The 21,676-nt window shown below is 32.8% G+C and overlaps 1 protein-coding gene across 3 annotated transcripts in view; it reads right to left on the minus strand.

Moving 5' to 3' along the window:
* LOC144342859 (sphingomyelin synthase-related protein 1-like) overlaps positions 1-21,175 on the minus strand; it is a 33,391-nt gene extending 12,216 nt beyond the window's left edge. For 2 of the 3 annotated variants that reach the window (XM_085494100.1, XM_085494102.1), the window contains exons 1-3: positions 21,092-21,175; positions 8,669-9,082; positions 328-445 (exon numbers count right to left, since the gene is read on the minus strand). In XM_085494100.1, the coding sequence (XP_085350226.1) occupies positions 328-445; positions 8,669-9,030 (480 nt within the window). In that variant the 5' untranslated portion in view covers positions 9,031-9,082; positions 21,092-21,175. Of the gene's footprint in view, positions 1-327; positions 446-8,668; positions 9,086-21,091 lie in introns of all 3 variants that reach the window. The other variant, XM_085494101.1, reaches the window with a different exon arrangement.
* Positions 21,176-21,676: the final 501 nt, after the last annotated feature.

The following is a 21,676-nucleotide window of genomic DNA, read 5'->3' on the forward strand; positions in this document are numbered from 1 at the left end:
CAACATACGAGCTCCACTCAGTCATCTTCAATTACAGCGGAGCTAAAACATCTTGCATGGTTTTTGAGATCTTATTGCAAAAAGCATTTTTGTATGCGCGATATAATGTTAAATTCCACTATGGATGATGTCACACCTGTCTAACAGGGAGTACGGTATATGTAATATTAGAAGACCAAAAAAACTGTTTTTGATGCCTTTAGTAGTTTCACAAAAGAAACGAGTTCCACTGATAGTTAAATTAATACCCAGTGAACAATTTATGTGTTTACAGTACTGTACAGAAAGCATTAGCCCACATGTTAGATGTACCAGTGTTCACAATACCTGTGGCCAGCAAGGCAGGTTGGATGCAGGGACAGGCAGCGGAGTTACAAGTATTGTAACACTTCTCATCAAGTACATGGTACAAATCGAACAGAAGAAATGACGAAATATAATCAATCTGAAAGAGAGGAAGAACAGTCTAATCAGCATATGTAACCATGGTAACTATTCTTAGAGGTAAGAAACAATGCACAACAAATTAACAAACTTCATTTGTGTATTTCTATCAGAGTGCATTGGGTGAATTTCAGCTGGAAATTAAGTAGGCCTTTTGACAATCACCGATTCAAAAATTTTGAACAAAGTCTTTAATTTTCTCGTCATGTCGAATAACAAAATGTTGTGAACAAAGAGGCACCGAATTCTTTATTCAATCAAAGAAAGCTGAGAAAAAATGTGCTGTAGGTAATGGAGGCATGAAGTACAAATAAGGAATACTGTATTTATTATATTAGATAAGGTGAAAAATTGTGTTAATTGCATGAAAAATCATTGGAATGTATCTTATTTTTACCACAGACTTGTCTTTGTCATTTATATTTACAACAAGTCATTGTCAATGACACGTCCCCGTTCCGTTCATATTTGAGTGACATATACATTCAAAGCAGATCATGACCGAAATGCACCTGCATATGTACAACACATTGTGCTAAATCTGAACAAAATCCATCCATGCATGACTGAGATCCGGTTCTGGAATTGTGAAAATACGTGATTTTGATGCATTTTCGGCCTTAAAATGGCCATCATTTCGCTATTGTTAAGCAGATCATGAAACAAAGGCACATATCTATTTGTGACATGATGTACCATGTGTGTGTGAAGTTTGAACTTGATCAATCCAGACATGTCTTGGATACGGATCCAGAACTGAATTCTTTAACAAAATGGCCGCCAGTCGGCCATTTCAAACTTGATCCGAAAAAAAAAAGACGTGCATCAAGGTCCTATTATGTTTAATGTATGTACCAAATTTGAACAAAATCCATCCATGCATAACTGAGATACGGGTCCGGAATGGTGAAAATGTGCGATTTCAATGCATTTTCGGCCTTAAAGCGGCCTCCATTTGGCTATCGTTAATGAGATCATGAAACAAATGCACATACATATTTGTGACATGATGTACCTTGTGTGTGTGAAGTTTGAACTCGATCAATCCAAGCATGTCTCGGATACGGATCCAGAACTGAATTCTTTAAAACAAAATGGTCGGCTATTTCGAACTTGATCTGGAAAAAAAAATGACGTGCATCAAGGTCCTATTATGTTTAATGTATGTACCAAATTTGAATGAAATCCATCCATGCATAACTGAGATCCGTGTCCGGAATGGTGAAAATGTGCGATTTCAATGCATTTTCGGCCTTAAAGTGGCCGCCATTTGGCTATCATTAATGAGATCATGAAACAAATGCACATACATATTTGTGACATGATGTACCTTGTGTGTGTGAAGTTTGAACTCGATCAATCCAAGCATGTCTCGGATACGGATCCAGAACTGAATTCTTTAAAACAAAATGGTCGGCTATTTCGAACTTGATCCGGAAAAAAAAATGACGTGCATCAAGGTCCTATTATGTTTAATGTATGTACCAAATTTGAATGAAATCCATCCATGCATAACTGAGATCCGTGTCCGGAATGGTGAAAATGTGCGATTTCAATGCATTTTCGGCCTTAAAGTGGCCGCCATTTGGCTATCGTTAATGAGATCATGAAACAAATGCACATACATATTTGTGACATGATGTACCTTGTGTGTGTGAAGTTTGAACTTGATCAATCCAGACATGTCTCGGATACGGATCCAGAACTGAATTCTTTAAAACAAAATGGCCGCCAGTCGGCCATTTCGAACTTGATCCGAAAAAAAAAATGACGTGCATCAAGGTCCTATTATGTTTAATGTATGTACCAAATTTGAATGAAATCCGTCCATGCATAACTGAGATCCGGGTCCGGAATGGTGAAAATGTGCGATTTCAATGCATTTTCGACCTTAAAGCGGCCGCCATTTGGCTATCGTTAATGAGATCATGAAACAAATGCACATACATATTTGTGACATGATGTACCTTGTGTGTGTGAAGTTTGAACTCGATCAATCCAAGCATGTCTCAGATACGGATCCAGAACTGAATTCTTTAAAACAAAATGGCCGCCAGTCGGCTATTTCGAATCCGATCCAAAAAAAAAAAAGACGTGCATCAAGGTCCTATTATGTTTAATGTATGTACCAAATTTAAACAAAATCTGTCCATGCATAACTGAGATCCGGGTCCGGAATGGTGAAAATGTGCGATTTTGATGCATTTTCGGCCTTAAAATGGCCGCTATTCGGCTATCGTTAATCGGATCATGAAAAAAATGCATGTGCATATGTCCCATATAATGTGTGATGTATGAGTGAAGTTTGAACTTAATCGGTCCATGCATGTTCGAGATACAGGTGATCACGGACGCACGGACGCACGGATGCACGGACGCACGGACGCACGGACGCACGGACGCACACAGGGCAAACCATAAGTCCCCGTTTTCGGACTACGTCCGAACGGGGACTAATAAGCACATGAGCTCCTAAGAGAACAAATACAGCATATAATCAAAGAAAGCTTAGAAAGAACTCCCATGTGCTGAGAGTATTGGAAACACATTAAATATAATTCGAAATTACTTAGCTGAAAACTAATTATGCAAATCAGAAAATTAATATGACCAGATTTGAGTGTAAAACTAATGAGGTCTGCGCAATGTAACAGAAAATATATGTCTCCAAGTTTAATTGAAATGTGATTAGAACCAAAAAATTATGAATTATTATGCTTATTAGGGAATTAATATGAACAGATTTTTACCCCAAACTAATTAGGTTTGTACATTGTCCTAGAGCATCTTTGTACTAAGTTTCATTGAAATGGAATAATTAGTACCGTGAAAACTCCAAAATTTCGACCCCTCTAAAAATTCGAACGCCTATTTATTTGCCGGGTTTCGGTGTTTTATTTACCTCCAAATTTTTGACTCCACTAAAAATTGCCGACTCATTTTTATTCGAAAATTGCGACCAGTTTTAGTTTTCCCCCAAACGAAAAAAACCCCGATGTGAGCGTTCAAACGGGACCTTCCTCGAAGGCATGAATCCGGGTTTCTGATTGACTGAGAGATTTTTATTTTATTGGTAACGGAAATATATTCTAAATAAACGAAGTTTCAAATAAAAACGAACACAAAAATCTCGGCATGCTGCGTTTCTGAATTGTTGATTATTACTGTACTCAGTAGTGATTATAATAATGTACACAAAATAAATTTGTTGAATGGTTATGAAATACAAATAAAAGTCAACTTAGTTTCATCGTAAGCGAATGATTCCGGTCTCGTATAAACGTTTGATGCTGTAGGATATCCGCCATGTTCTCTTAGGTCAAATAGGTCAAATCGCTAATTAACCAATCAAAAAGCTGGATGATGCCAACGTGTTCAAATTACCATAGCTTATTTAAATATGTTAATGTTATTGAACGCAATGCGGAAGAGATTGATGTTGTAGTACGATATTTTGGCTTGGATTTTGATGCGAAAACGGCATGATTTTTTTTAAATAAAAAAATTTGTTGTTTTTAAAAAATAAACTGGTCATCTGAAGAATAATTTAACATTGTTCACAGTGATAACAGCTCATTCTCGAAAGGAAGCTTACCCGCTCACGCTAGTCACGATAAAAATCATACACGTGTACTCTTGAATAGACAGACGTCAATGACTACGGTAAAACTTAGACTCTATTTTAGCCGGCAGGATTGATTGAAATGTCCGAAAAATGACGCCAAAATACACCTTAAAAGTCCCATTTTATTTTCTTAAATCCCATTTTATTTTTTAATCCAAGGGCGAATTTACGGCAGAATTTGGTCCCTCAAATAAGGGACACGTGAGCTTTGATTCTAACCGGATACATTGCACTGGGTCGGGGAGATAGTTTGCTAAACTTCCATGTATCTTTTGTCCAATGGGTACCTGTACTTCGAACATTCGCAAGTTTTCCTAGGTAGTGCGAGACAGCTTTGTCTTTTGACCTGTTAGTTTTGTGCTGACCTCTTCTCCGCGTCTTGATGTTTTGTTTTGCTTGTCATAATACTCACTGATTGATGACTTTGTTTAGATTTTGAGTTACAACTCGGCCACGACCTTTGCTTTTACCGTGAAACATGAGGAAGTTTACGTCAATTGACGGACATTGCATTTTTTAAAAACTAATGAAGCACACTGTCTATCATCCCCATTTTTTCATTTGCTGATTTCTATTCTGAAAAATTCGACCGTCCGAAAATGCACCTTAATTTTGACTCTAAAAACATGTCACATTTCTAACACCAATTATTTAAAACCGGTCGAAATTTTGGAGTTTTTACGGTGCTTTAGATATCAGTGTGAAAGCTTAAAATTGGTTAATTATGCAAATTAGGTAATTAATATGTACAGATTTTAACCCACAATTATTCAGGTCTGTCTATTGTCCTACAGCATCCATGTACATTCATTGATATGTGATGTATAGTACCTGAGATATCAGTGTGAAAGTTGGTTAATTATGCAAATTAGGTGATTAATATGCACAAATATTTACCGGAAACTAATTGGGTCTGCATAATTCTAGATTCATTGAAATGTGATGATTAGTACTTTAGATATCAGTAGAAAAGCTGAAAATTAATTATGCAAATTAGGTAATTAATATGCACAATTATTTACCCTAAAACTAATCAGGTCTCTGCATAGTCCTAAAGGATCTATGTACCAAGTTTCATTGAAATGCGATGATTAGTACTTGAGATACCCATGGAAAAGCTGAAAATTAACTAATTATGCAAATTAGGTAATTAATATGCACAATTATTTACCCTAAAACTAATCAGGTCTCTGCATAGTCCTAAAGGATCTATGTACCAAGTTTCATTGAAATGCGATGATTAGTACTTAAGATACCCGTGGAAAAGCTGAAAATTAACTAATTATGCAAATTAGGTGATTAATATGCACAAATATTTACCGGAAACTAATTGGGTCTGCATAATTCTAGATTCATTGAAATGTGATGATTAGTACTTTAGATATCAGTAGAAAAGCTGAAAATTAATTATGCAAATTAGGTAATTAATATGCACAATTATTTACCCTAAAACTAATCAGGTCTCTGCATAGTCCTAAAGGATCTATGTACCAAGTTTCATTGAAATGCGATGATTAGTACTTGAGATACCCGTGGAAAAGCTGAAAATTAACTAATTATGCAAATTAGGTGATTAATATGCACAAATATTTATCAAAAACAATCAATCTCTGCATAATCCTTGAGTATGTAAGTACCAAGTTTCATTGAAATGTAATGCTAACTACTTATATCAAATGCTGAAAATTAATTAATTATGCAAATTAGGTAATTAATATGTACTGATATTACCATAAAAACTATCAGGTCTGTGCAGTGTCGTATGACATCTATGTACCAAGTTTCATTGAAATGTGATGATTAGTACTTGAGATATCAGTGGAAAAACCGAAAAATTGACTAATCATTATGCAAATTAGGTAATTAGTATCCACGGATTATTACCAAAAACTAATCAAAACCTAGCATTAGTTCAGAGCATCTATGTACCAAGTTTCATCAAAATCCAATGAGTGGTTGTTTAGATATCAGTGGAACAGTCACGGAACCACTAAAAAATAGCTAATTATCATGCAAATTAGGTAATTAATATGCACGGATTTTTACCAAAAATTAATCAAATCTGCGCATATGTTCAGAGCATCTATGTACCAAGTTTCATCAAAATCCAATGAGTGGTTCTTTAGATATCAGTGGAACAGTCATAGAACAGCTAAAAATTAGCTAATTATCATGCAAATTAGGTAATTAACGAGCATGGATTTTTACCAAAACCTAATCAAATCTGCGCATTGGCCCAGAGCATCTATGCACCAAGTTTCATCAAAAACCGATGTATGGTTCTTGAGATAGCAGTGGAACAGTCGGACACACATACACACACACATACACACATACACACATACAGACACACTAACTGCAAAGACTCCCATTTTGTGCTTCGCACATGGGAGTCAAAAATATCACTGCAAGCAATGATCTGGGGGGTTCCATGTAGCTATGGTTTAACAATTATAAATATTTAATGAAATAATGGCCATACATATATGTATATCTTGTCATACAATATATTTATAGCACTATTTGCATGTCCCTATCTTAACAGTACTTAAGATGTTACATTTATATGCATATTATTAAGGTCACATGACCATATATAGTCATCTGATTAGTCGTATATCTTGTCAAATGTCTTTATTATAGCACTGATAGCATGTCAATATCTGCAGCAGTGCTTAGTACATTAGTTATGCATATTAAGAGGGACACATGAAACTATTTATGCTAAGTAGGTAATTAATATGCATAAATTTCAACCTTGAAGTAATCAGATCTGTGGATTATACAAAATCTCCTATGAAATTAGTTTCATTCAAATTTGAGTGGTACTCAAGTTATCTGTGGAACACCTATAAATTGGTTATAATTTATGCAAATTAGGTAAGCACAAAATTTAACCCTAAACTGACCATTTATATTGCTTATCCCAGAGGATCTATGTACCAAATTTCATTGAATCGGCCGAGTGGTTTAAATATTGATGAAAGTGCTTAAGATTGGCAAATTAATATGCAAATTAGGTAATTAATATGAACAGATTTCAATCAAAAACTAATCAGGTCTGAGTATTATCCCAGAGCATCTATGTACCAAGTTTCATTAAAATCTGTTGAAAGTTACTTTAAAGTGAAAAGGATTAAAATTGGCTAATTAATATGCAAATTAGATAATTAATATGCACAGATTTAAGCAAAAACTAGGTCTGAGCATTATCCCAGTGCATCTATGTACCAAGTTAGTTTCATTAAAATCTGATAATTGGTTCTTGAGATATCAGTGGAGCCACACACACACACACATACACACACACACACACACACACATATATATACAGGTGTCCCATGAATTGTGGAGCCACCATTGGATTAACTTTTAATATAGTTGAATTAACTTTTAATATAGTTGCGATATGAACTCGATTAAAACGCGTTCCTATATAGGGTTGCGTTTTAATTAAACTCAATTACAATGCAATACAATGGAGAATTGCACTTTAATTAAGTTTAATTAAACTAGAGTTGAATATCCCGTGACTGAACATAGAAATGTTTGCGAAGCTTAGGTTTAGTATCGGGGTAAGGTATGGTACAATTATATTAATATTAATATAAACTGAACCATACCTTCCCCGATACTAACCTAAGCCTAGCAAACCTGACTTAAATTCGATTAAATATTAATATAAATTATGAAACATTGTGGAGCCCCATTTTTGTACAAAGGGCTCCACTTTGTTTGTGTATGTCTGGACTACTGGCTCTACTTCTACGTCTACACCAACACACAGACACACACACTCACGGAAACATACTGTTGCACTAACAACAAAGACTTGCATACAAGAGCCAAAATGCCATCACGCTACCTACTTAAATAATATATCATCCTCATGAATACAAATATGAAACTAAAAAAAGATTGCATATTTATACACACACTGCACTTACACTTTAATTCTGCATACCGGTGTACTGAATAAGTAACTTATTATTTGCACAAACACATGATTTACAAATTATGATAACCGATTTGTTTTTTTAATGCAATACATAAATATTATATCACACCAAAGTTGAATGTACCATAGTACACTCGTAATGTGACAACCTCCACCTTTGAAAAACACTTCAATGCTAGTTGTCTGCTAGGGATAAAATTTGCTACGGTTACATTGAAATGTAATGATTAGTTCCTGAGATATCAGTTAAAAAGCGAAAAATTATTATGTAAATTAAGTAATTAATATGCACACATTTTAACCAAAAACTAAGCAGATCTGTGAAATGTCTCAGTGTATATATGTACCAGCGTGCCGTAATTTTGCATTATTTTACAGGGTATTTTCATTCTACCATATAAGCAAATTCCAAATATGGAATGATTATGCGTGAAGCGTCCTCTAATAATAAAAAAAAACATGGCTGCCACCAGGGTTTGATAATATTTTATAATAATAAGGTTATTACGAGGAAACCTCAAAGTATGCATTCAGACATTACGCCATTGCATCGACCTCTGCTGCACGTTGATCGATACTCTTTACTGTCTTCGTTCATACTTTGAGGTATCCTCGTAATAACCTCATAATTGAATCATTACCTATTTTTGTTACTGAGCACCACCGCTAAAGACAATACCACAATACACATTATCAGCCAATCAGTAACCGTATTTCCATGTGGCAATATCGGTGTATTATCAAACACAATGTCCGGCAGAGAGGGGTGAAATTTTTTATCCGGCACCCAATCGTTAGCAAGGACGGAACAGAAACTAGCTATCCACATGCAGATCATATAATAAATAACACTGATTCCCAGTTTCTTTTTCGGACTTCGAGATCTGTATTCAGCGTAGGGTGAAATAACGTCTGTTGACGTCCCATTAACATTATTCCCTATCCTTCCATTATTGATGTCTATACAGGTATGTCTTTCAGGCTCTTCTTTCATCGAGAACATCGTTTTATCTTCCAGTTTATTCGAACACGTCTTCTAACCACTGTTGGTAACTCTACTGGCAGAAAATAAAAATTTATAATCCCCTGTCCCGTCTAGACACATTACATTAAAGTACAGGTATACTATGGCAATCCATCATAAGGGGGCGTGGTAGTGTTTAACCTAAGAAAGTAAAAGACATAGGTAGGGGATATAAAACCAGGCATTGTTCGGAAACAAACAGTAAAGGTTACAGGTTAGGAAATACTTTAATGCCACAAGGGCATCTCACCTTGACACACTCAGTACAATTTGAGCATAACTTAACTTCAAAAGGTTATTGGCTGGCTTAGCCTTTTTATAAAAAAACTAATACTAGTAATTTGGTGTCATTGTGATTAATAATTTCAACCTATTTTTCATAGTATTTACCTATGTTAAATTGCCCAATGCAAAAGATAAGCCATGGGTGTTGTTTCAGAATATGGGTGATATTTTGGCACCGCAAAAATAAATAAAAATACCACGTAAGCTGACACAGTAGTAAAAGTAATTGTTTTTTTTTTCACAAGCATTGATAGCTTTAGCCAGAATTTCAAGCACACAACGACAGTTTTGGTCTGATAGAGCTTTGTACAAAGTACACAATTCTGCCAAAAAATAGCGCTGGAATATCAAAGTCCCCCCCCCCCCCCAGATGAACAATATATAATGCAAAAAACTCTAAATTACCCAACTGAGAGCTTGGTTGATCTTGCTAGCTTGTACTGACAGAGGGTCAAGCAACTATCTAATCAAAGACATGAATTCACTCATCAGATTACACATGGCATCCTTATATGGTACTGATGAACTTTAAACTTTTCAATTATTATAAAAGTACAAACAAGTGATCAATCAAAAAAAAAAACCAAACATAGATTCAGTTGGACCACATGTATCATGTATCATGCAAATAACAAACAGTGTCCATATTTTATCAGGCCTTGGTGTGCATAGTTGTGATCAATAATTAATTAATATCATCGCAATATTATTACTGTGCGATATATCTGACACATGTAGCAGGAATTTTGTTGCCATTTTAGTGTGTACAGCAATGTTCGAAAACTTGAAACTGTGTTCATACATAAAACATAGAGCAAGATTGAATAGCGCCACCAATATAAAAGTTGTCGATATGATTAGCATGAAAATAACTATTCTTGGGCCTAGGGGTTAGTGAGAATTTTGATCAGATTTATTCAAATATGAAGCACTTTTTACTGAAAATTACAAAAATATTCAATTAAAATAGAGAACTTAAGTCATCATCATGAACAAATAGAAGAGATAACCACACAAGGTACCTTATTGGAAAGTATTAATTAAAAAAAGCATTACCGGTAATTAACGATCAGGAAAATATAAAGTTAACGATGATGAACAATCAGTAATATGAATAGATTCCACCTATACTTCTCAAAAGCTAAAACAATAGACCTCAATTTAATCCCATTGTTGTTTACCATATTGTTTTTGTTTATAAATTGCAAACTGAATAAATCCTGGAACACACACATAGATAACTTGTACCTCATTCAGGCAATCAGAAACTTAAAAAAAAAGAAAATAAAAAAAAAAGGAATAATAAAGAAGAGTTACAATGTAGAAAGTGTGCTGAGGGTACTAGATGGAAATGGAAAAAAAATATTCAGTCGATCGTTGAAATAACTATAAATTGACTAATTAATTATGCAAAATAGATAATAAATATGCTTGAATTTTGACTTTTTAATTATTATGATTTTTTCAGAGTATCTACATGGTTTTATTGAAATCTATTTGGTGTACTAAAAACAGATTATGGTTCTGGTCAGCATGCACAAAATACTGGCCAAGTTTTTCTTATTTTGCCACTATACAGCGCCCTCTGTTGACATATTAATTAAATCTGCAAAACAATTTCAACAGAGACATTTTTTTTCGAGGCCTTATTGGTTCTTGAGATATCAACGAAAAAGTTTACTATTGGCTAATTATTATGCAAACTAGATATTGATTCAATTAAGAGCCACTCAGGTTTGTAGATTATCCCAAAGCACCTATGTACCAATTTGCATTAAAGTTAATTTGTGAGATTTCTGTATGTAGGTTGAATAACTCGTGCATATAGGTAATATGAACAGAATTCAATCCAAATCTTATCAGATCTGTGGATTACAAAGTTTCATTTAAATCTGAAGATTACCAGTAACACAAAATAGAAATTATGACAGATTTCTTCACTTCTGAAAACAAATAATATGATGAAACCACATTGCCTCTCTCTGATGCTTGTGGGGCATGGAAGTTATTTTCACAAGTGAGACGGTGTATTCTGCGGCCGTATTTTCACGAGCAAATTCACAGATTCAGTGTTCTTTAAAGCAATTTTTTGTTGTTTCCGATGTTCATAATATTCATTATGAAGTATATATATAGTGCATACATGTATAAGGGTACCTATGACATTCCACTTGTGGCAACTCAAGTAGCACAAATGTGTGTGTTCATGTAAATATTTGTGTCAAATAACTAAATATAGTTCTTCAAAAATACTTGAGTGTATTTTATAACATAGTGAATACACATACACATGTGGGTGTACTACTACTGTGCATTAATAATCCCTTTGAGGGCTATAGTAAACCTTTGTCGTGTTTCATAAAAAAAAAAATCTGCATAATTTTTTTTATATCTTTTAAAAAATGTTGAGATCTGCTACTGATTAGAAATCGTGACTAAAATTAAGAGGAACGATATGTAAAATTGGGCAAATTGTTGCGCCACAATTTCAGCGAGAAAAAATAAACAGTAGCATTTAAAAAGTTGATGAGTAACTACTCAATATCTTTTCTACTTGAAATGTTTTTGTTTTTGAAATTTTTTATCCAAAACTAGAAGCAATGTCACATTTTGTCAGTTTGCTCCAAAATTATGATTGAATTCAGTGAAAATTACAGGAAATGTGAACAAATTAACCCAAATTTAAGCGGGTAAAAAAATCTGGCACTCAAAGGGTAAGTTCATGAACTTCACAAGAAAACAATGTTATTGCTATTTTACATATTCAAGTGGATTTAATTTAGCAGATTTTACCAAAATTAAACAAGCAGCCATTCGACTGAAGTAGCTCTGCTGTTAGAACATTTCAAATAGATGAAAATGTTATCACAAAATGAACAAATCAAAGTGAGGTCCACCTGAGGTACCTATATGTATAGTATAAAAACAATCAGACATGCTGTTTTCAAATAGAAGTCGGAAATATAACTTTTTACCAAAAATAACAAAACCATTCTATATATCAAAATTATAGAATTGAAGATATTATCACAAAACTTATATGTATAATATCAATTACAGTTTTTTAAGTAGAAGTCGAAAAATATCACAACAAAGTAGCGACGTCGACAGAGAAGCTTAAAACAGCTAATAATTAATGGGATTGCCACGTAAAATGACAATAAATAAATAAATCATTGCATATCAGGGTTTTTTCTAGAAAAAAACTGCAAGAGGGAGCACTGCAGTTCAGTGGCGTCACCAAGTGGGGGAGATAGGGCTCTCCCTACCAGGGTGTAGAGTTTTTGATAATTCTAAATTAAAATGGTGCATGATGCATGCTGCGCCTCTGTTCCCTTGTTTGAAAATATCCCTGGTATAACACGTTCGATACACAGCATAAACTTACATACACATTTGTTTATGTATATTCACATATAAAAATTCCAACATGGACAGCACAACATCTCTTCTTTTTAACAATTTACGAAACATGATCAATGGATATTAGTTAACCAGCAGGTGGGACTGTAAACCACTTCCATTTCATTCCATTTTTGTAGTAGTAAATATTTCACTTGTGTCAACTTTTGTCATCTTTCACAAAATAAATCTGCACAACTTTTTCAATATTTTTTCAATTCTGTGGAGTGGTTACTGTGGAACAGATAAAAATGCACAAAAACAAAGACAGACAGAGTAACTGCAAAATCATCAAATCCCACGGTAGCTCAACAAGCAGCCTTTCAGCTGAGATAGCTCCGCTGTTAGTAATGCACATTTCAATTCAAGAACTGAAGATATCATCAGGAAATGAACAAATCTGAGAGAGGTCTACCTAAGGTCTCATACGTATAGTATGAAAGCAATCAGACTTGCAGTTTTCAACAAGAAGTCGAAAATATCACTTTTTTTCAAAAAAGACAAAAATATTCATCAAAATTGGAGAATTGAAGATATCATCACAAAATGAACAAATCTAAGAGAGGTCTATCTGAGGTACCTATATGTGTGATATCAAAGTAATCAGACTTGCGGTTTTCAACAAGTCAAAAATATCACTTTTTACCAAAACTGACAAAAATATTCATCCAAATTAGAGAATTGAAGATATCATCACAAAATCAACAAATTAAAGAGAGATCTGCCCAAGGTACATATACACCAAGTATCAAAGCAATATAAATTGTAGTTTTCAAGAAGAAGTCGAAAAGGTAAAAAGTTGACATGGACATACGCCGACGGACAATCACTCATATGATAAACTCTGCTCGACAAAGTCGACAGCGTAGCTAAAAACATACAAACCGGTTGAAATTTGATTTGAGAATGTCATTATGCAGGCGTCATCATTATGTCGCCTAGAGCGGAAGATTGAATTTAGTAAGAATTGATCCACTTAACAGAACAAAGCTTATTCAATCCTCTTAATACACTGCCAGTATTTTTAAATCTGTTGCTAATTATACATACACTGAATAGGTACAGTGTACCAGTACTTAAAATGTATATTAGCGTGCAATGAACACATTCAGGTGACAATGGTTCTGTAATCTGTACTCAATGTTTCAATTTGTGCAAAAGCTGAAAAGTAGAAATTTTTTTTAACACGACCAAAGCATTTTTATTTTAAAAATTCTAAATTCAACCACCAAATTTCCCCAGCAAAATTTTGGTATAATATTTTTCACATTCTTAAAAAAAAATTACCATAATTTTCTTGTTAAATTTTGAATCAAAATGGCATAATTTGCTACAGATATTAATCAAAATATGGAAATGTTATACAGGTTTATTTTGTAGAAAGAAGACAGAAGTTAACTTTTGGTTTCAAATGAATTATTCTAGCATCAAATTTCACCCTCAGGAAATAATAAACAGTGCTAAGGATGTAGTCGAAGTTTTCAGGAAGTAAAATTGATACCAATTATTTTCATAGATGAATTTTTTAAACCATATCAAATTATATTTTTATCATAATTCACAATAATTAAAAATTGATGTTGGATACAACATTCATGTGGTTATGTAACTGTTAAGTCAATAAATTCTTTATTGATTAAAATGAATACTGAGAAAAAAGTAAAAGGGATACCACAATTATTTTATAGAAAAATGTAGAATAAAATTGAAAAACATAAAAGTCGCAGCAATTTTGGATAACTTTTTTTTAAATTTATATTTTTTCACTAGAAAATATTGTTTGTTTTAACATTTTGATTGGTGAATTTAACACAAACCGCTATAACTATTATGTTCATGTACATTATTTACTTTATTTTTTACTTTATTGTATATTAGCCTACCCTCTTTAAATTAAGTGTTAAATAAATTTAAAAAAAATAAATTACATCTTTAATATATGAAACATCTGATGAGTGCCTGTAGTACTCATTTAATTGATCATTTTGATGTCAGAATTAAAACACATATACACCAATTTGCATATCAAAGGGTCAATAGCTCAAAAGTTTACAATACATCGAAAATAAACAAATATGTACAGAATGATAACAGTCAAAACTCTAATACTGCAGGATCATGTACGGCTATGGATTAATGATTTACAGCAGAAGAATAGGATTCAGAAAATACGTATTGGCTCTTATTAGAAAATGCACTTCTAATAGAGCAAATACAGTACATCATTTCTGTGAGTGGCGTCTCTTGAATGTTAGCCTCCAGCATGGCAGAAATTAAAGCAATAAGTATTACACATTTCACCCCATAGGACCTTCTCAGAATTCTGATGTTGTGAATAATAACCGTTTTTTTGTTTTTGTCAACAAATTCAAATAAGTAATCAAAAATTATTTTACAAAAAAAAAAAAGATTGTCCATCTTGAAACAGTGATAATTGTAATTTTATTTTATTAGCACAGTAATGTGAATCTGACACAATGAAGTTAAAGACTTGAATGATAGACCAAATAAAATTTGTTTTGTCTTGTTACATCTTAAGGTACTGTACAATCTGTATTCGAAGCTATGACTTCTATTAAAATGGTACAATGCAATAGAGGGGATGTGGTTTCTATTAGAGCATCTACACATATGAGAAATGATGAATTTTTAGTTTTCAATTTGTTCAAAACAAGTGGGTGCTGCTTCTATTATGGGTGCGGCCATTAATACAACTTTTACGGTACTCCCCATGAATGTTTGTAATCATCAAAATCAATTATGACTTTCAATGTTACAAATTTAAAATAATCACCAAAAATATTTTTTTATTAAAATTGCACCTCATCTAATTATAGATGTTGGCATAGACCATAGAACACTTATTCCTTTCGCTATTATTCCAGAAGAAGAGAAATGTCAAAGAAAATGGCAAATAAAACATCGCATGTTTATCTTTTGGATTACATACGTCTCACTTTAGAAAAAAAATATATGGTGACTTTTCAAATAAGAACCAAGAAAAGTAATTCAATTGATTAGACATTGATTATCACAAATCTTTTGGGCTCTAGCAATCATTGAAGAAATGTCAAGAGTTAACGTAATGACAAGTGCCCCCAATGATAACGCCCACGCATCACCAACATGAAATGATGCCCTCTATGGGTGTATAGCCCCTAGCAATGTGCTTCAGAAAGTTGTTTTTCTTCAATGCTGTGAGGTCACTTTACTCAGTTTGGAGAATATCAATCAATAATACACAGTGAAAATAGAACGTTTTGTCTGTTTTAGGGCATTTTACCATAACGATTGTTTCCTATGGCAAAAATACATATATATCTCAAAATTTTGCTCAATGACATATACCCAAAAAATTACATATAGTGTCATACAAGGTACTTTTTGATGTCCAGAATTATTAAAAAATTGAGAATATTTTTAGTGGGTTTTCACTAGGGAATGTGTTTTTATTGTTGTCTATGGAAAGCGCTGACAAAATGGCATTTGACAGTGAACTCAAGTTCACATACTGCTGACTAATTCTAAAATGATTAATTGTATACAGATTTTGAAATACTGTCACTACTTTAAGCACTAAAATATGCACACCTAAACAACTCATTAGAAGAATTTTGCCTGAAGACTAAATATCTTCATGATATACACACAAATTCCACAAATTGTAAAACGCAGAAAGTTGTTTTTTTCTGGAACAATTGTGTTTAACAATACCACAAACAAATTTGAACAGTGCTCTTAGAAGGTTTAAAACATTTTCTAATTACATCAGCTCACATCATTCATGTTTGCTTTTTCTGCTTTTTTCAAGTCTGTACTCAATCCTAACAATACCAAGTATATCAAGCTTCGAGTGCTTTTAGTTTTCACATTTTTTCCAGGTTAATCATTACCATACTTGCTCTCAAAGGGACAAACCAATATATATTGAGAGTGGGTTTATTTGACTGGGAATATTTTAATTTCAGCATTGGCCAACTTTCTTCAGCTGAATAAATTAGACTTATTAAATCAAGTAGACTTATTTCTTTTAGTTTTAAGATTAGACATTAAGCCATAATATCAAAGAAATCTCAGAAATAATACCTACAACAAATTTAAGATTTGCCTAAAGCCTAAATCTGATCTGAGTATTGAAGATGAAATGCTAATAGAAAACTAAAAATATTATAACAAAAGAAATAAATCATTGTAACAGTTGAAAATTATCTATTGTATAAATTAGGTAATTAAAAAGTAATGGTCGTCACGCCTCGCATGTGAAACATTTTTTTAGCTAAAACCTTGATTTTTCCCACAATTCAATGCACTCTTCTAATGATAATCAAGTTTTGACCTGAGTGAGCTCACATGCACTAATTATCGCTGGTGAATCCTTTGATAACATTCAATTACCTAGTTAAGGTAGTTTGCTGCCATTAAAAAAAAAATACTCAGAAATCTTTGAAATACAGCAAAAAGAGTTTGGTAACACTACAGTTTAAAATTTGAAATAAAAATATAGGGTCATTGAACTAAGTTTTCCGCAAAACAACCTCAAAAATTGATCGAAAATGAATTTTTTGAATAGTTATATTTGATTCCTATGACAGAAACATTCCATTATCTCTAATTTTGTTTGGTCATCTATGCTAAGAATATATGTGAGAACTACATATTAGAAATCTTTGAATATTAATACAAGTTATCTATGAAATGATATGTTTACATTGAATCCTATAGAAAACTTTCCAAAATGGCCGCTATTTACATTATTTTGCATATGTTTGTTAGGAAACACATCTCTCTTTCTCCATGGTAACATTAAATATGAAAGACATGCATGTATGTGAATCATCACACAATAATTTTTGAATGATTTACTGTGATCAACTTTTTACATGTTTTAATGGTATCAAACTTAAAGCTTGGTATCGTCTCAGTTTGTACCTAATTGTCTGTGCAACAGTCATAGTCACCATCTTTGTTCATATAATTGTTCATAATGTGGCATGATGACCACCGCCTTTCAATAAACCAATACTTCAACCAAACTGTAAACTCACACTAATTCATTTGTGCCAACTATTTAACAGGTCATTTACTTTGAAGCACATGTGTTTCTAATCTAGTAATAAATACAGTACTCAGTGATAAAGAAACAGTATATGTAGTTCTAACCGTCTTTAAAATTTTTAAACTTGGCATCTCTTGTATATCCTTAGAAATAATGCAACTTGTTTTCATAAATAATAAACAAGTATGATTTTTGTTGCTAATATGAAAGTTTTCCCATTGATTGAAAGTATGATTGTACATTGTATATCACAGTTTTGAGCGGAAATGACCAAGTCTGCTAGCTGAGCCTCTTGGCAAAACAGCTGGTAAGGTGCTACAAATTCGAAAAAACAAGCTCAGGCTGAATTAGCTGCTTTGCCAAATACTGTAAAATACTTTATTTTCGTTATTTTCACAGAAGGAATGATTCAGTGAAAAATAAAATCCAGCAAATAAACCTATATTTTACATTCAACTTGTCAAAAATCAGTGAAAATGAATGTCATACAAAACACTCAAAAAGTCATTTCAGCGAAAATTAATTCCAGCTAAAATAAATTATTTTATAGTAGTCCCTCAATAATTGTGATATCCTATTTGATTTATTTAAAATGTACACCTCTGCACGAGATGGATAAGATAAAAAAACAAAAAAATTAAACAAATATAGAGGGAGTAAAACACATTTGCGCAAGCATTTGAAGTAGTAAAGTGCATTGTAATATTTTCACGTGATGACGGGACAATACAACTATGTTTAGTAGTGACAGATATTCTAGGTCCTTCAAAGTTGAAGGTCTAAATCGGGATATCAATTTCTGTCACTGGTATGCTACAATTATACTAAGTATGTCACAAATAAATATTTCACTAACTCTGACTGCCATACTTGTTACCACCAAAATTGTGACACATCATATTGCAATTTTGAATCAATTGGACATAATTAAAAATTGAGTATTGTGCTTGATCAATTTCTTTTTTAAAATATGCTCAAAAAAATGTGTAGGACTATTTTGGGAAAGTCTGTTTGTTTTACGGTAACCAGGCTTTCGCTATTTCCACATTTACACAAAATTTTATTTTATTGAAAAAACATCAAAAAATAAACAGGAAACTTTATGCAAGTTTACTCCCTAGGTATAAGCCCAGTTCATCATTTTTAGACATATTTAGGACAACCCTGGGTATACATACGTCTGGGGTGTTTTTATCAGGCTTCGACAATAAGTTTACAGTAATATTATAAGATGTTGTTTATTAAAATACTGTAAAGTCATTAGTTATTGGCTGGTTTTTAATATTTCTATTTTTGCCAATAAGCGAAATTCACTGAATTGAATTTACAACATGTAAAATAACAATAGAACTCATTGTTTTCCCACCAAGTTCTTGAACTTAAAACCCAGTGGAATTTGCTCAAAGCATAAAATAACAAAATTAAATTTCAATGAAAATAAATGGTTTTACAGTATGTGTGTAAAAAATGTGTCATGAAAACTGCTCATTGGACATAGTTTTAGATTTCTGAATAATTGCAGTACCCATTGTAAATATCATGAATGGGGTTTTAACAGGTAAACTATGTTTTGACTTTATTTGCTGACAACTGAGAAGTGTTCAACACTTCATGACGCAATATTTTTGTCAAAATCAGTGCCAACAGATTGTATTTTAACATCACGATAATTCACTTCCACATTGCGATAATTGATGAAGATCTTGATTGTTTTCCAACAGACCTTAATATTTTTTACATTGTAAATAATATAAAATGTGCATATTTTTGTGTGAATAATTTTGCTTCGTCATTGTAAAAGTGTTGTGGAAATCAAATACAATGCAACTAATTTTGCAATTTTATTTCCCCAAAAGTAACATAATTTCTTCCTAATCTGGAATACATGGTGAATGAAAATTTTCAGTTTGATATTTTTTAGAGGGGTATTTAGTTACGAAAAATTCTACATTTTTTCTGAGGTGGTCCCTCGGTATTTGCCCACCAAAATGTTGTTGTTTAAGTTGTGGTCCCGGAAGCCCAAAAAGTACAGCAAACATTACTTTCGTGACACACAAACAAATAATTTAATATTTCATAAAAATTGAATTTGTGTTATTTTTTTTCAAAATTATTATGAAAATAGGGGAAAAAAACACGAATGAATATTTCTTTTTTTGGGCCAATATGTTTTTATACATTTTTTATAACATTAATGTTTATTATACTTCTCTCAAGAATTGTATTCAGTTTTATTTGATTACACAAATAAATAAATCTACTTCAAAAAAGATGTTTGACCATTCAAGATAGTACATAACGATTTGTTTTAAAAATAGCAAAACAAGATTTATAACTCATCAGTATTTTAGGAAGGCAACAATTTGTAAGTATTCAATAAAAAAACAATGGTTAGGATTTGATATTTATAATTACATCATTATTTGTTAATGAATACTGTACAAGAACGAACAACAATACAATAAACACAAATAGGCTTTCATTATTATGCTAATGAGGTTAAATGTACTGGTGACAGCAAACATTGACATTGACTTCTAATGACAACATATAGAAATCTCAAAACACAAACAGCTATCAATTGTTTTTAATTTTTTAAATAAACACAGATTCTCATAATTTGGAGAGGATCATATATTACTCTGTGAATATTAACTACACATGTACTTGGCTGGCTGTGAGAAGCTAATTTGAATTAACAGTGAAGTGTGGAGTTATCGTATATTTAAACTGCAGGATCTCAGTATCAAGTGGCCAGATATTGTGGGTTTTTGGAGAAGGCGGTCTACTGTATTTACCGATTTACTCCGGATAAAAAGAGAATATATCGGTCACCCGACATCTATGCACTTCCGTCTATTATATAGCTGTTGTAATGGCGATGAATGCACAATGGTAAGATGAGGCGAACACGCATGCATGATTCCGATTTAAACATGGCCGACCATATTCAAAGAGATGATATGTAACTTGTAATAGGCAGATCCTGTTTGGGTACGAGTCGCCACGTCACGGCAATTCATTGGTAAGTCGAAATTGCAAGATACATCGTGGATAATGGCAGAATTGGTCACACGTTTTAGTCGTTTAGTCATCCTTTTCACGTTGTGTCTTCATCACGATGCAGACTCATTGCAGGTATTTCGCGGACGCCCTTTTTTATTACAACGGTCACTCCTTTCAATATTCCATGAATAAATGCGCGTGTAATGTTTCAAGGACGATATCATAGAAAACTTCGCGATTCCATGGACATATAATATTATTTAAAAAAAATAACAGACTTATAATACTCACCCAGTTAAAAATTAGACTACTAGTATCCCGAGCTTTGAACAACGACAACAAAATAACGATGGCGAAAGACTCCTTAGCGATGCGTAAAAGAGAAAGTGAACAGCGTGCGTCTCCCTAGGCGGTGTTGATTTGTCAATAACAAACGAAGATTACATCTACATAAAAATAAAATTTCTTACAATATTGTTACAACATACAAAAATCACCCTTGTCCACTTTTTTATCGATTACATAGTTACAGACCGAACTCGATTTATCTTTCAAAATGACTAAAGTTATGATCAAATATGCTCGTAACCTTTGCGCGTATGATACGTGCCGGGATGTGTGCAATGAAATGCCCTGTACCCGCTTTTTTGCAAGCTTTGGATAATACATTATTATTATTAATATTATTATTAGATTACAAATAACCATAGTTAGATTCTGTCTACAGGCTAAATTAAAGCTAATCCCATATGTTTGCATGTTGGCTAGACCACAGGGAGTTGGATAAACTTATGTATTTTAATAAATTATTAAATAATAAATTGTTATATAACTTTTCTTTTACCCCCCCCCCCCCCTTCCTGGTATCGATTTCAA

The sequence above is a fragment of the Saccoglossus kowalevskii genome, chromosome 19 (assembly GCF_978046115.1).
Source record: "Saccoglossus kowalevskii chromosome 19, keSacKowa6.1, whole genome shotgun sequence".
Lineage (NCBI taxonomy): Eukaryota > Metazoa > Hemichordata > Enteropneusta > Harrimaniidae > Saccoglossus > Saccoglossus kowalevskii.